This window comes from Camarhynchus parvulus, chromosome 4, assembly GCF_901933205.1.
Source record: "Camarhynchus parvulus chromosome 4, STF_HiC, whole genome shotgun sequence".
In the NCBI taxonomy this organism is placed as follows: Eukaryota; Metazoa; Chordata; class Aves; order Passeriformes; family Thraupidae; genus Camarhynchus; species Camarhynchus parvulus.
In genome coordinates, this window is record NC_044574.1 from 36,635,275 (window position 1) to 36,652,024 (window position 16,750).

At 40.3% G+C, this 16,750-nt stretch overlaps 1 protein-coding gene across 2 annotated transcripts in view; it reads right to left on the minus strand.

Annotated features, from left to right (window-relative positions):
* GALNTL6 (polypeptide N-acetylgalactosaminyltransferase like 6) overlaps positions 1–16,750 on the minus strand; it is a 424,063-nt gene that overhangs the window by 2,301 nt on the left and 405,012 nt on the right. For both annotated transcript variants that reach the window (XM_030947103.1, XM_030947104.1), the window contains exons 10-11: positions 10,289–10,405; positions 4,063–4,212 (exon numbers count right to left, since the gene is read on the minus strand). In XM_030947103.1, coding sequence (XP_030802963.1) covers positions 4,063–4,212; positions 10,289–10,405 — 267 coding nt within the window. The remainder of the gene's footprint in view (positions 1–4,062; positions 4,213–10,288; positions 10,406–16,750) is intronic.

A 16,750-nucleotide genomic window follows, 5' to 3' on the forward strand; every position in this document is an offset into this window, starting at 1 on the left:
CACAAAAAGCTTGCTATGAAAAACACTCCAGCCTTTCCAGAAAGCTGGCAGTCTTTCTTACAGAAATATCACAGGCAATTTTTGAGTGAAGCATTATTGCTGCTTTTATTTAGAGAGCATGGTTATTAGGAAAGAAGAGTGTCTTTTAAGAATAGGGACAGAGTTACTACTCTGGAAAAACTTCTGGCTGACTTAGCAATGTATAAAGGCCTATTAATTTATCATCTCAAGTTTATGCTGATTTTAAGTCAAAGCCTGGTGGTATTATCTTCCACCGGATTTCAGAAGAAACAGGTTCAGGACTTCAAGGGGTAATAGCTACATGCATCCCAGAGAAGAATTTACAAGAGAAATACATAAATTGCTCTTTACACCAATATTGAGAAACCACAAGCACTCTTGTGGACACATTTCTAACATCTGAAAACAGCAGAATATTTTTTTTCCTTCTGCGTGAAGGCAAGCCTGAAGATTATTTGCAGAAGGAGAAACTCCTCCATCGGATAATTGGTCTCGACAGTTCAGTGGGGTTGGCAATGACACACAGAGCCTTTCATTTCTTATAGGTCACTGCTGTAACTATGGCCAAAGTCAAGAGCAACTGGAAGTCATTATCAGCTGGTAGCTGTAGTAGTTTATCTGAAATCAGTTGGTAGCTCCAGTGCAGCTTCAGCAGGACTGAAGTCCATATGATAAAAGCCACTATCACTATGACATGTCTTTGTCTGAGGGAATAATCTACACACCTCCTGCATGGCAAGTGAACTGGCTCTTACAGTTTGTCCCTGCAGCTGTCAGGAGACTATGAGTAAACCCCTGTCTTCTGGGCACAGTTTTGATGCTGTCAGTCCAGCATCTATCATAATCACTAGGCTCAGGGTAGAATTACCATATAATGAAATTGATTTTGCACAATTGTTTCTTTTTAGAGACCTACTAAATCAGCCCTCTCTTGGATATTTCTACAAATAACAGTAGTGGGCCTGTGGCACATAAATTGAATGACACTTTATCAGAATCAGTGCACTACCTGTCAGGCTACCAGAATGATGCTACATTGAAAACCAGAGGCGTATTCCTTCAATATGAGAAACAGAAATTTGTAGGCACTGCTCATCATTGGCTCTGGCATGCTTAGGGATATCAAACAGAGTCAAAGAAATAGTTTTAGCTTGGGAAGCTAAAGCCATTCTCCCAAATATCTAATAATTACAGGCTATTTACACTTACCTATCTAATATCTTACATTGCTCCAATATGGTGCTAATATTTTTTGTCCTGGCATTACTCACATTCTTCTATTTACAACCCACAGCAATGTTTGCAGTACTGCTTGGATTTATTCTGCTCCATTGCTTCTTACAGGGTTTTCTCAAAGGTATACTTGGTAGACCAGTATTTCAGATTGGTCCTAAGAAAATTGATTACTTAATATTGAAGACTTACGAGACTTTCAAATAGCTGGCCAGATGTAGTTTTAGCAGTATGGGAATAAGAACAGTTTTTTGACACATGTTTATTAGTGGTAGTTTTGGCTTCATTCATCTGAAAAGAATGAAAAGAGCGTGGTTTGCACGCTCTGAGACTGCACTGCAATGAGAAGCAAAGTGTACGTAATGGGGGTAGGCTGTAGATTTTTTCCAGAAGAGCACTCCTTACTCAAAGTAAAATATTAATGTATTTTACTTGCCACTAAAATATTTAAGCTGTTTTTATTCTCCAGGATCCAAAACCAGGTTGTTATGATTTCTATGCTATAAGAATATGGAATCTGAAAATAGTGCCTGGCTTCAAATAGCATTTTTAGCACTTTGTAATCATTTCACTGCTGTAACTTTTTATCAGTGGCTCAAGATGCAAATAATCATGAGACTCATCTTTAAATGAATAAAAACCTCTTATCTTCTAGTTTTATAGAAATAATAGGAGAGCATGATAAGAAATGCTTCATATTAGGCTTCTAGGCTTCTTATAAGACATTGACAAGCAAGGTCATTTCTCCTAAAGCATGAGAAGAATTTTTGCCAGGATGGATACATGACCATTAGGAAGCTACAGTGTCTATAAGCGGTGCAGAGAACAGAAGAGTGGCTGGCCGGCTCCCTGTTTTTTAAAAAGAAACACTTCTTTCTTAACTACGTTGTTACTCTTATTTATTTAGGGTGCAGATTCACTAGCATACCATTCCCTAGGTAAAAGGCTCTTGCACAGATCAGTTTTTGTTTTGTAGGGGGGAAAATACTAGAAGTTCTATTGCCAAATGCTTTCAGAGCTGGAAAAGGATTATATCACATATAGGGTTTTTGGAGGTGTAGCTGTACTACCAGAAATCTCTAATATAAATCTGCCCTTTACCTGAGGAAACAGATTATAGGAAACACTAAAAAATACTTACTGTGTAGCAAACTAAAACTAAGCTTAAAGAAAACCACATATATATAGTTCTATTATTCCAATGCAGTTTCTTAACTTGAAGGTTTATGCAAATTGACCAGCTTGCTGTCAGGTTGGGATTATGGTTAAGAATGTGTCAGTATTTCCATCATAACAAAACTTTGTGGTGTTTCTTGCTGAGATGGAAATGCCTGTCTTGCATTGAGAATTTTTATATGAGCCCTGTCAGCCTTGTGGAAATTAAAAATGAAGCTGTGCAGAGAATTTAATAAAACTTACACTGTATATTTTTTCCAAATGTAATTTCTTTTCAGTACCTGCTATATTCTGTCCTCATCAAAGGTGATGAGCCTTACAGAGTGTAGCTCCAGACCTGCATTTTGTCTTATGAACTGGCTATATTGAGCAACAATGAAGTGCTAAGAATATGAAAGCTTTTTGATTTGCAGCTTGGGTAGGCAAAAAGATAAATTGTAAGGGTTTTGAAGCAAGAAGGGATTATTATGGCATTATAAAGTCAGATAGGCAGCAATACAACCACCACAATTTATATCCTCTAAATATCTGCCCCATACATTCTAACTTTCTTACAAGTAATACCTCAGCTTCAAAGGGATTACGTTTCTGGAAAATCTTAGGATGGACCTCGATTTGCAACATAAATAAGGTAAAAAGGCACAAGCTAATAAGTAGGCACTCAGAAAAAAAAGCATCAGGAGAAACCTGGTTTTAATGGTTCTGAGTTAGTTTTCTACTATATATATATTTAAACTAGAAAACAGTATTGAGGTTTATCTGGCAAAGACCAATTCCTGGTACTTTGGCCCCAGCTTAAGCAAGGTGAAGGGCAAGGCACAATGGTCAAAGAAAACTGAAGCATGTGTGAGAGAAATCCTCAGTGTTTCAGAGAAATCCTTATCCTGAATGGACTACATAGTTTATTAGTGAAATCTTTAATAAAGACAACTTGCTGATAAACTATTGAAAAACCCTAACAACAACAGCAACAAAAAATAAGTAGCATTACCAGGACTTTTTACCGCAACTGAAGTTCTGATAGTTTCTAGCTTGACCTCCTGACTTCAGTGATTTATAAAAGTGGGCTGAAATTCAGCAGATCAAAATAGTGTCTAAGCTGCTTATCTTTAGTTTATAAACTCCTGCCTCCTTTGGGCTTAGAGCAGTGCTTTTAATGTTGGGTGGGTTTTTGTTTTTGTTGGGGTTTTTTTGCTTGTTGGTTTGTTTTGGTTTTTTGAGGGAGATTTTCCTGCCACTTTTAATCTTTAAAATGTAGTAAAGTACATTTAACTCATGAGCAGCATGTCTTGCTGCTGTCACATTGGATGAAAATATTTCCAACAGTGCCTCTGTTAAAATGACACAAGCATCTTGAAGTGCCAGAATGGCAAAACACCTTTCAGGGAACAGATCCAATACAGACACCCTCTGAGCTGGATCAGATCCATTTTCATTTAAATTTGACCTAAATATCTGAATACTCAAAAGGAACATGAATATGTTTACAGAGATTACCACAAAATTAAATTGGGATAGGATGTGGTGGATTTTAAAACAGAACTGCTTCAGCAGGAAAGCACAAGCCTGTGCTAAACTGAATACAGGCTCAAGATGGTCTGAACCTCCGAGATGCCCCACAGTGACTCTGACCTTCCTATAGCTCCAGTGCTGGTTTCCCTTCATCCCGTGACAGTCATACAGTGTGACAGGGCTACTGTGCGAGATGGCGTCGAAGCAGAACTTCCTGGTGTGAAGTGGCTCCCCAGGGCGGATGTCTTCTCTCCAACCAAAGGTGAAGAGCTGGGAAAACAATCAGGCAATACAATCATATATTATTGTGAAAAATTTTTAAAATAACACTCAAAAGCTTAATGCAGGATGCCCTTTTTGCTCACCCCAGATGCTGGTTAAATAAGGTCCTGCCTGTGTATGATTCAGTGATGCCAACTGCCTTAATTAAAGTGCATCAGTGGCCATGTAGAATATAGCCCAGGAAGGCACAATCCCAATGTCAGGGAAGGAATAAATCTCTAGTGACACAGTACTGCAGAGAGCAGGGGGGATATGCTGCATTAAAGCCTTCAGTTACCCCAGTTAAAGCAGCACCTGTATGCACTAGGATTTCAGCTCCCTAGGACTCAGAAAGCTGCTGCCAGTGATGTTCCTTTAGCCCTCATTTGGGTCTGAACAAGCTGCCCAGAGAGATTTTCCCATCACAGCCTCTCTCCTATGTTTAATGAGCAGTTTCCTTCTGTTTATAAGGGACACTGTTACCATAGCCTCTCTCAACTGTCTTTTTCCCCCAAACAACACATGTTAAATGATCTTCATCTTTCTACTTTGAAACCTGTGAGCTACAGGCAGCTTGTCAAAGCCCCTTTTCTCACTGCCTGAGAGGAGTCATGGAGGGTCACAGTTAATAGAAGAATCCTTCTCAATTAGACACCAGCTGTCTGAAGTAATGCTGTGACACTGCAGTCTTTCAATCATCAGATGAAGGTGACAGTTCTGACAGCATCAAATTTAAAGACGTGGAGTGCATTTTCCTTTCCATGTACCTATCCTTGCAGAAAAGAGGTTGCAGGCTGTAAATTACTACCTAGAAGCTCTGTCAAGAGCTGTGAGGTTATTTTATTTTCTTTTTTTTTTTTTTCCTTTTTTTGAGTGAGTGCTATTCTTCTGCTTTCTGCATGACTTTTGATTTGCCATAGGAAAAAAAAAAGAAACTAACACTGAGAAAGTGAAGCTCTCTAAATGAGAAAACTTTGCTAGTAGAAACTGTTCAGCTGAGATTGTTCATGTGCAAGTGCATGCAGGCTCGTTATCCAGAGAAGTAGCTCCCCAGACTGAATTCAGACTGTCTCCAACACCTCATCTCAGCTTCCTTTTGGCTCTTATCTAGCACCCTGCTCCTCCAGTGTACATTCCCTGATAGAACCAGCTATAAACTGAAGCTTAATAAATATCATGCAGGTCTGATCCTGAACAATTCTGTAGTGGTTCCCAGGTTTTAACCCCTTCATAGCTATAGTGATATTCTTTCCATAGTCTTCCTAAAAGAAACACCTCTTAAAAATACTGCATCTTCGATGCTGTACCATCCTCTAAATACCACATTTGAAAGGTCTTACTGTCTCTCTTGGCTTGTAGGCCCTAAATACAAGCATGTATCAGGGTATTTACCTTTTTTTTCTGTCTTACTGTAAGCCCTTGTTTGCTCTGTTAGCTGCTGTTACTCCCTATTTATATCTGCATTATAGGTTTTCTAGAGAGTGTTTTCTTAATTTGTCTATGTGTCCTGCTTATTTCTTCCATCTCCCAGAGTGCATTTTACATTTATCTGCAGTAAAATGCAGTGGACAGCTTTACCCTTGTTTTCAAAGCAATTTCTGCTTTTCAAAAGGTTCAATCTTTTCCCACTTTTCTTCATGTTTCTTTGAAGCATCATCATGGACTCCCTACAATAACTTATCATTTCACAAGCAAGGACAGAAGTAAGATTTGGTACAGAGAAAAAACTACGCTGCTGTTTCTTCAAGAAAAGAGAAGCCTAAGACAATTTTCCTTTAACGAAAAGCCAACAAAAGCCATTTTCTTTATCTTATCCTTTACCTTTCTACAGACACATAATAAACCTTGAGTTCAAAGTGATGAATAACAAATACCTAGAGGAATGGTGTGGAACAGTGCTTCTGTGATAGTCTCACTCTCATTAGTACTACTGCAGAGAGAGATTCTATTTCAGGACCAGCCTCATCTTTCCCAGCGGGTGCCTCGCCAAATTTCTCATTCTGTGCATGAACTGTGAGCTGAGGGACCAATTCTTGCTGCTCTCTGGACCTTGGCCTGAGGACTAGTATCCCACTGAATGCATCGGTACACCTGAAAGAGCTCAAGCCAGCCTTTAAATCAGATCATACTGATCCAAACTATTCCTTTGCTCTTTTCCACTCCTCTGTGGTTTCTGAAGACTGCCAGCGCTATGTCCTGTTTGCAAGTCAAGACATGGTAACAGCAGAGGCCTTTTATTCCCTTCCACTGAAAATGAAGATCTGTAGAATACTAGATATCAATGCTTAGACTAGCTTAGATTCTTTTTCCTCCTTCTTTATCCTCCCATTTTAAAAAATGTTTTATTTTTAAATCAACAAGTATGTCTTCTCCCTAGTGATACTATAAAATCAATTACAGGAACTCAGTTTTAGGACTAAGAGAGAGAAGAGAAAAAAAATCAGAAAAAAGGTTGTACTTCTCTATACACCCTGGTATTAAGATCTTGCAATTACAGACACAAGACAAAGGTGTACAGTCTTCCCAATCTCATAATTCTAAGCTTTCCTCTTTTAAACAGCAATTTCCCTCTAGTTAAAACTGAATCTGGCCAATATAAATATTATCTCCCTGCTGCATAATGTCCAACAATGCTACATGTTATTAGCTGGAGCCCAGAGTATATAATGTTCTGCCTTGCCAGCACTTGTCACTTTGGATTTCATTGCTCCTTTGTTAGGAACAAACTGTGTCAGATTTTACAAGAAATGGCTGGGCCTTTTTGCACCCTTTTTGTACTTCATTCATTTCTGACTGCTTGTTGATTTGAAACAAGGCTGCATGAAATTCCCAGACGCATCATTAACAAACAGCAGGCTGATTCTTCACCTGCAACACATGGGGCTGCTGTTCACTGTACTCTGCTGGACCCAGAAACCCTCTGTCCTGGCTCAGTGGATGCTCATTCTCCTCTTTCGATTTCTCTCATACCAGAGTCTGTAAAACACAGCCCCATCCTCTGTGTTTGCAATCAAGCAACCCCTCAGCCCTCATGCTTTGCCTTTTTATGTAGCCGAGCCCTGTCATGCAGTAACTGGGAAATACAGCTTTCCAGCTTCATTTACAATTGGCACAGGGCCTGAGGAATGATTCCCTGATAGAGCCATTGGCCTGCGACTGTCTCTAGGACAAAGGCCCTTTTGATGCCATTAATGCTTTCCAGCCTGGCAACATTGCTCAATTACTCGCTGTCTGGCTGGGGTGCGTCAGCTGGTGCTGTGCTTTGACTGTGCCATTACACTTGAGGGCACAACGTGTACCCCCATCCAAAGATGAAATGCCACGTTTCAGAGCTGGGCCCTGGCTTGAACTACACCTCCAAGAAGAGAAGAAAGTGCTGGGCATTTGCTGAGCCATGTTAGAGATGGTGCCTGTACACCCATTCCTTGGCAAGGCTGGGGAAATTGAAGAGAGACAGTGATACTTGTCATTTTCCTTTGCTGTTGGTTATCAGTCCAGCAGAGCCTCAGTTTCCCCTGAAGCCAAAAGCTAGCTTTGGGAAGACAGAGATGGATGAATGCAGCACCGTGACATATCCTCCCATCCTTTTTCTTCCCCTCTGGTTCTCAATTTTGGGAAGTTTCCCAAAACCACAGTGACACATCCTCACTTCTCACCAATCTCCTGTTTAAAGCTTTCTCCAGAAAGCCTGCAAGCACCCACAAACCACAGTGACACATCCTCACTTCTCATCAATCTCCTGTTTAAAGCTTTCTCCAGAAAGCCTGCAAGCACCCACAAACCTTTTGACTGCTGCTTGCCCAGGGGCTTGCACAGCCCTGAGGTGCAAGGTCATCTTTCTCTCCTGGGATCTGCTAAAGGGCTGTGTCGTGGTGTCTGAGACTGTCAGCTTTTAATTCCTGCCCTGGTAACATGACATGAATCAAGTGGCACAAAGGATCATCTCTGTCTGGCACTGATGCCTGTCGCACTGGTCACATTAAGCTATAGTAGCTATAAGCTATTCAATAGCTTATAGAACTCTGTAAATCTATACCAAAAGTTACAAATCCACCTCAGCGTCAATCCATGCTATTCAAAATATGACCATAAAACACTTGATACTTTCATTAATACTGCCAGTTTCTACTGGTGTATGGAGAACTCATCCAGGCTACAAATCCGGTGAGATCTAAAGAAGGAAGAGGAGCTCTGCGAGGCTGGCCCGGGGCTTGATGCCCCACAGACGAGTGTGACAGCAGCGCAGGGCCGGCCCTGAGGAGCGCTGGCCGTCAGGGGCACGGGCGCTGAGGGGCGCTGGCCGTGGAGGCGCCGGCCCTGAGGGATGCTGGCCCGGAGAGGGGCTGGCCGTGAGGTGCGCTGGCCCTGAGCAGGGCTAGCCGTGAGGGCTCTGGCCCTGAGGGGCGCCGGCCGGTGCCGCGGCGGGCCGGTTCCGCTGGGCCGCGCTGCCCCCTGCCGCCCGCCCGCCGCACCGCCGCAGGGATGAGCCGCTCCCGGGGAGTTTTCCGAGCTCTGCGGCAGCGCCAGAGTATGCGCGGCTCCCCGCCAGCCCGGCGGAGAGGGTCTGTGCTGTCCCTGGGACACACGTCGAGCACCGAAGTGCTTGAGGCTTCCCAGCTCTGGTTCTGGGATCTAAGGAGCTGGCTGGTTGAACTCCCTTCGTGCTAGCTTCACCTACAGATTCTTCCTTAGCCACTTTGTGTCCTTAGCACAGAAGCAAGACCTTTAGATCCAGTCTGATCCCAAAGGTTGCAGGAGCCCGGAATATGCTGAAACATGGATTCATCCCTAACATTTTTCTCCCTTCGTGTCATTTCCCCTTTGTTCCAGCCTTTACTCTTTCGAAGGATATTTCAAGTCTCCATTTACTCTGCTAACATTTTTTTTATTTTCTCACCTTTTCATTCAACTTTTTTTTTCTTTTCTCATATCTGGCAGCCTCAGCATTCCCTCCTCCCTTCCTAAGGAGGGTTTGGAGCTGTGCAGATTTTAAAGCCAGAGAACACTGATGCATTTAGTCTGGACCATACAACTTCTTTCAATTAACTCCCTGAATTACTGTATGTCTTTCAGAAACAAAACAATTATATTTATCTAGTTTTGGCACCCTATCCCCATGCAGTATCTTTGGTAGCTATCTGAAGAAGTCTTCTTTCAACAACATCCTTTTTTGGGCCATGTTGTCACTTACCTAAATTGAAATAATCCTTCAGCTTCTTGGTTTCATGCACTTGCAGCTCTCCTCCTGCATTTCTCAGTATCCTCAGAGCATGCTTTTTTGACCTCAGCACTTCAAATACCCCTCAGAACTCCTCTCTCTGAGCTTCTAAGTTTTTACAAAGTGTCGTGTGACTGCCAGGTCAATTTTTCTCCTCAGCATTACAAATCTTTTACTAATCAAGGACCTTTTCCTTGCTCACTAAATTTGCTAATAAATGGTTAGGTTGTACTTTTCATCTGGATTCTCCTTGCTCACACTGGCAAAACCCATGGCCTGTAAGTCATGTTCCCTTTTCTATGGCACTCACAGTGAGTAAAAATTAGAGCTCTTTTCCTCCATACTCCTGAGAACTAATAGCTTTCTACCTAAGCAACCTAAATAAAAGCTTTTTTATTCTTTATAATTCCTTGTCTTTTGAAATGCTTTTTTGCTTGCTTTTACCCATTTATTTAACTTATGCCTCATATTTGTTTAAAATAGAACTGCTTATTGAGATAAAAGTGTAAAAACAGACAATGACTGGAGCTGTAAAAGGCCTGGTACTATAGTTAAAATATTTTCAGGTAGCTCAACCAAAATCAACATGTTTTCATGACATGGTGGGGGAGAATGGGGCTTCAAAAAGCTCTCTGGGCATTGCAATTCCTTTTAGAAATGAAGACAGCCCAGGTGGCTGTTGGAATTTCTGAAGTTATGGTAAAGAGTATTTTGTAAAAGCCATGAAGGTCAGTAATAATTCAAAAATTATTTCTACACTCTGTTTTGCCTTAAGAAAAGGAGAAGCCCTCAGGAAATGTTTAAAAACTAGGAAAGAGAGGCAACAATGTTACTCTGATTTTCTCTTTCCACCCTTAAAATTAATACCTGCTCATGTGACCATGTTCTTTCTGAGCCGTCCTTCACACAGATGTCCAGCCTCAGCTCAGTGCCGGTGGCTCCGTGTTTGCTGTCCACACAAAGGTTGGCTGCTACGTTTCGAATCTGCAAATCCAAGCAGCAATATTTCACATTAAACTGGGCTGCAGAATGGAGCTTTCAGCATCAGGGGGTTAGGGGTTTAGCTCTGAAGAATTTGAGATTGACTATCAGTTAGTAAAACTGGTAAGAATTACTTTTTACAGGGTAGAGAGCTGTGTCCTGGAATGAACTACTCTTTATAGGAGCAGCTTCAGAAGCAAAGTTTGAAATATTCTGCTTAACAAATGAAAGGTAGATCTTAAGAAATACCTTCATGAAAAAAAAACTAAAGAGAAAAAGAAGTTCAAAGCTTGTCTGACTGCTTCTTCCATCCTACGAGAGCAAGAGAGATCAACAGTATTAGAAGGAACTGATTTCTGTATGAGTCTCTCCCAGGCATGGGAGCAGTCAGCACACATTACAAATTCAGGCCTGGCCTGCTCCAATCCATGCTCTTACTTTGACACAATAACACCATTGTAGATAAGGTCACACATTACTCCCTGAAGTGCATAAAATTAAAAAATACTTAACAAGTCGGCACTGAAACTTACGCTTTTAAAAAGTACTTAACAAATCTGTACTGAAACCTATGCTTACCCATGGAGGTTCCTCCTGCATGCCTGCTGCAAACATTGCAGTGTAACTTGTTCTTAAAAGGAAAATCTTGTTCTTGAGGCTGATGCAACTGAGTAATAATTAATCTGTGACTATCAATCATACCAGTTATGTACTACTGCTGACATGTAAATTTTCTCTGAAACATTGGGTTGAAAAGTAGATTTGCCCACTGCCACCAAAAAGAGCAAAATCCTAACTTTGTGTTGCAAATCTACACACATTTCTCCTTGAGTTCCTTAGCTGGGCTGGTTAAAAATCCTTTAGACACCTCCATAATGAAAAGAATTGCTTAAAAAACCTTACCCTCTCAATGAGATAAACAGAAACTGAGTAACCAAAGTGCACGGAAACATGCGCAAATTCTAAACGTATAATATATAGAAAGCAGGTGCATATTTTGACATTCTGGATGCTACTTTGATCCTTTTTTAAAAGAAAGCTAAATGCTCTCTAGAATGGAGACGCAATTGAGTAGTCATTTGTGGTTTTTCATGAAAAACACTTTAGAAGTCACTGCTGTTGCCATAATATGCCTAACAAATGTACACATTGCCTCTGCATACCTCACACACATCCTAAGGATGGAAAACTTCACAGCATTGCACAAAACATTGCGAGGAAGGGAAATCCTTGTGCATGCAAGACACATGCCAGAGCTACTCTGCTCTTTTTCTGATTCTGCAGGAGTGGGATCCAGTCTATTAACCATGCTCAAGAAAGATTCACACAGATGGGAATGCAACAGGTAGTGAGAAAATGTAAAAACCCTGAAATATAAAAACTCTCAGGAAAGGTTTCAGGAGGCGCATTTGTTTAGCTTAGAAAATTGTACACTGGGTAAAAGATGGGGGAGCATCAGTTTGAACAACTGCCTTCAGGAACCTTTGATTCTTCACCAGGGCTCAGAGAAGCATTTAAAAAAATTTTGGACCAGCCCAGTCCTGGGATATTTTTTCTTTTTTCAATACAATAAAAGTTGCTAAAGATGAAGTAAAACACTAGCTGTTCATACACGCAACTGGATACAGAAATCCAGCACTGGGCAGACCCACAGTAAAAAAACTGAGAGGTGATTAGTTCTCAACAACCTTAATTTTAATATTACCCAGCAAAAGAGGCAGGAAAGAATAATGAGAGGAATAGAATTTAATGTCCTATTTTTAAAGTTTCATGTGAAATAAGTTCTCAGAGTATAATTTTTTTTGGAGAATGTTCAATCATTTCTCAATGCACCTAAATTTCCATTGTATAGATAAAGATTTCTGGTCTAATAGAAAATTAAATGATACATCAGTTCAGTTCTTACAGCATGCAAGTTAATTAAAATGGAACTGCTAACAATTGCCATTAATAATTGGGTATATTTATGTGACTCAGAATTGTAAAATGACAGTGAATACACTCCACATCCAATTAATGCTTAGTGCATTAAAAGGCTTTCATAATTTTGTCTCAATGGCACCGCTCCATCCCAGTCTCTGTCATTTGGACTGTGCAGAAAATGTGTTCAGTCCATTTCTGGAAAAGGCTTGAGCTGAAGCTACATTTAGTTCCTCCACTGCTGGAATCTGTCTCACATTCTTTATTTCCTCTCCTCTTCCCTCTACTCCTGGAAGGTTTGCTTGAGTTTGTTTTTCCTCTGTTTTTTGCAGCTTACATGTTAGCTCATCCTTTTTTTGTTTCATCCTTTCAGCTGCAGAGGGGTCATGGTTTGTTTTTTGTTTTCTTTTTGTAATAAGGCATTTCAGTCAAGCCTGTGTTTTTGTTCTCTGGCACTTTTCTGTGTGGCCTTGGCAGTTGCTAGAAACTGAACTGAGCCATCATGCCAGAGCCAGAGTCACAGGGAACATTCTGCCAAGCATCAGCACCACACAGCCTGCAAATCCCCTAAGATGCTTTCATGGACAAAGGAAGGAAAGCAGAAGCACAGGGTTTTTTCTTCTCATTTATACACCAATATGCTTTTGAACTGCCTTGTCTCCAGTCACACAGCACAATGGATTTAGGATTTTTAAGGTTATGAGTTACAACTAGAAAACAAATAGCTAGTTTTCCTGACATGTTTCCAACATTCCTATATGTGCAGTTGTAAGACCAGGGATGAACAGGAGACAGATTTTTATCAGATATGTAGGTAAGGCATTCAGTTGCTACATACAAAACTTTTTTGCTCAGTCTTAAATGCCATAATTTGTAAACACAGGCAAGCATACAGGAAAATCATGCTTCCAAGGACTTTGATGTATGCACTGACAGCATGGTAAGTGGTGATATTAAAGGCTGTTTCAGAATTAAACAAATTCTGACAAAAGCACAGGACGCTATCTCTAAGTCATCATACATACTTAGTTCTTGAAATGCCACCCTAACTCCCTATGGGCACTGTAGTCCTTGCAGAGAGCAGAGAGGTGTAGAAGTGTAAAGAACACAGCCTCCTAGAGCCCAGCAGTTATATTGACCAATATTCTTTGGTAATTCTAAAACTCTACAACTTTTCCCAGGCAAATGAGTTCCTGCAAGACTTGCTGTTGAGGCAGTAGCTATGTCCTGGCTCCTGCAGCCTTGCCCTGCGTGCCCTGGAGCCAGGCTGTCACCCAGGTATACACTTCAGCCTTCATGGAGCCTGGGACGGGTGAGCCAGAGTGGGAGAGCCAAACTCCCAGGGGTTCTGGGAGCTGCCCTGCATGCTCACCATGACATGAAATTCTCTGTGCCAAAAGCAGAAAGAGGGAAAGTGTAGCAATCTAAAGACAACTGTATGTTCAATATCATCATCTGTGAACAGTGACTGTGGACATGATGTTAGGACAATGCTTATGGATACAGCAACAACAGAAGCACCTCGTACTATCAGTTTATATAGTACTCTCCCTACCTCTGATTTAATGCCTTAAACATGAGAATGGATTTAACTTTTAGAAGACATTAGCAGTATTCATTTATGTTATTTTCTTTTGTTTGAGCAGCACTTAGAGCCAGTTTTAGTGCACTGCTTACATACTAAGATAACCCTAGGGCCAACAATGTCTATGGATCAAATATATAAAAATGAGCCACTTCTGTCAACCGATACACAGTAATTTTAGAACTATTTATCCTTTGTGTGAGCCATGAAAAAGAAAAAGTCAAAGGTAAAGAAGTCAAGCACTGCCAAAAGCCTCACTGAAGAAACACGGGACTCTTACTCAGTGTGACATTGATCCTGATAAAAGAATTTGAACAGTCCAGCTGTGCAGCACTCGGTCTGTGCAGGGTGGGGTTATATCACTTTTGTACAACAGATGTGTGACACTTGCTGGGCTCAGATTGACTCATTAAGGGTATGAGGATGACACATTTTTAAAAAAGGAAAATAACTGAAAGAGAAGTTAGTGAGCTCTTAGGCTTTCTTCTTTTTTCAAATGTGCCACTTGACTTCATGTGCGACATTTTCATGTCATTGCTGTAAAAATCCATGAGCTGGGGGCTGAGAAAGAAGTACTCTCAGGTTCTACAGCTTAGCACTGCTGCACTGACTGAGACATTTCCTCATTAAATTACTGAAGTTCATGTAACAGCAAGTGAAACCAAGATTAAATAATTCCCTTTTGGCTGAGTAAAAACTTTTTATTGTACCACCTTGACTACAGAATTCATGAAATCTAAAATAAATGACAATGCCTGATATTATATGATTGATTTAATGCAATATGTGTTTTCAAAAATACTAGAAGCTGTGATATCTGCACAATATACTCATGCTGGATCACAGCTTGTAAATTCATGAGCACTTCCTAAGAAAACACCTTGTGGCAAATTCACACCTATTGTTTTAGGTAAGACTTCAAATTCATATTACAAATATATTATTCTGTCTTTAAAAAAGCATGGGATGGGTATTACGGTTTTCAACTTGTACCAGACTTTCTAGTATATTCAAAAGAGTAAGAACAAAGCCTAATTGAAAATGTTCCTCTTTTCCACAGTGGAAAAGAGTACAGTTACATCACTCAAACACAGAACTGACAGTCTCACTAACCTTAATCTATCTAGATTTGCTGTTACATTGCTCTACTGCACATATTTCAGATGTTACAAGGCAGAACAGTTTATCAAGGGTATGTAGACCCTGCCAGCTACAAGGACAAAGGCACAAACACACATAAGAGATAAGACCACAATAAGTGTAGAAAAAACCCCGCTTTTTGTTTTTGTTTTCAAAATGTCCTTATTTTCTATCATAAACAGATTTTTTCAAGAAATGTAAGAGTCAGATTTTAAACAAATGTGTTTGCAAAAAAAGAGGAGCTGAGCACAGGCTGTTTAAGAGACGTCTGGTTTCACACCACATGCTTTTACTAGCTAGATATCAAAATACTAGAGCCAAATTTGTCTGTGTACTTCATTGTTTACTCTTTCTCAGACTGGCATAGGCAAGCAGATATAAAGTATTTCCAAATGGAAGCAGAGAGGTACTAAATGACAGTATTGGCACGGACTTTTGGTGTGTATAATCAGCAAGGTTTCAAGAACTGAGTGATTCTTACAAAGCAGTAACATTACAATCTGCTTCCCTCTTTCAGCTTCTCACAGCCATTGACCTTCAAGGTTTTTCAAGGTCCTTGCAAGTGCCAACAAATTAATTAAAACTGCACAGGAATGTGACAATCTCGGGAAAAACATGAGAAGGAGGGCTGATAGTTCTCTTCCTGTTATTTTAGAGAAAGTATGTTTTAGACAAAAAAGAAAATCTTTGGTCTTCATGTCCTTCCTAAGAACTTAGTAAATGCTTTTAAGGCACAGATTTCACACCATTGATATGATTTTGATTTACTGTTAAAATACTTGGGCTTATGCAGAGATTATATTAATGTTGCTGTGAAAAGAATGAATACCTGAATCACAAGCTCCTCCTCTTAGACCCTTTTGATTGAGTTAAGGATTGTCCAGCTGGCCAGAGAAATTACGCATCTCCTGATCCCAGTCCTCCAAGGACACCCATGTATAAATGTGAAAGATGGTGAAGGAAGATCACAGTAGGAGTCACAGCAATCTGATCCAGCCTGACTTCTACTGATAAATTCCTTACCTCTCACTACACATTCATCTCATAGAGTGGGCAGCAGCATCAAAAAGAAGAAACTTTAACAACAAAGGAATTCATTACTGCCAAGAAGTAGCAAACAGTATGACACATATAAATTGGAGGTTTTTTTAGCATCTGTAACTGATCGCTTATAAAGAAGAATTAAGGATTGCTAGTACCAGAGAAATATATTTTAGAAATCTCACTATGAGGTAATTTGCCTTTCTAAATATAAATTCTGGAGAATAGTAGAGATTCCTATGTTTAGAAGTCTATGGTCCAGTCTTGACCACTGGGAATATGCAGACTTGTGCCTGATCTTACCAAATGTTTTGGTCAAAATTTCAACTTCAGCCACTGGTTTCAAATATGAAAGTTAATTTTCTGACAGCCCCAAGAATATACACAAAAAATCAGAAAAGGCTGGAACTCACAGTACAGATATTCCTATAGTTTTTAAAAAGTAGCACAATACATTGGAAGAGTGAAATCTTCTTTATATATCTTAATAAACTGAGAGGAAAGAGCTTTCTGCACATGACCTATCCATGGCATGAAGCTGCTGTACTTTTGGGGGCAAAAGCCACAGCAATTTTTCAGTGCAGCTAAGGAAGTAATTTCCTCTCACAGCTCTCCTTGTGTTCTCATTTCTTCTGCACAAAACAAACTGTCAAAGCAAGGTT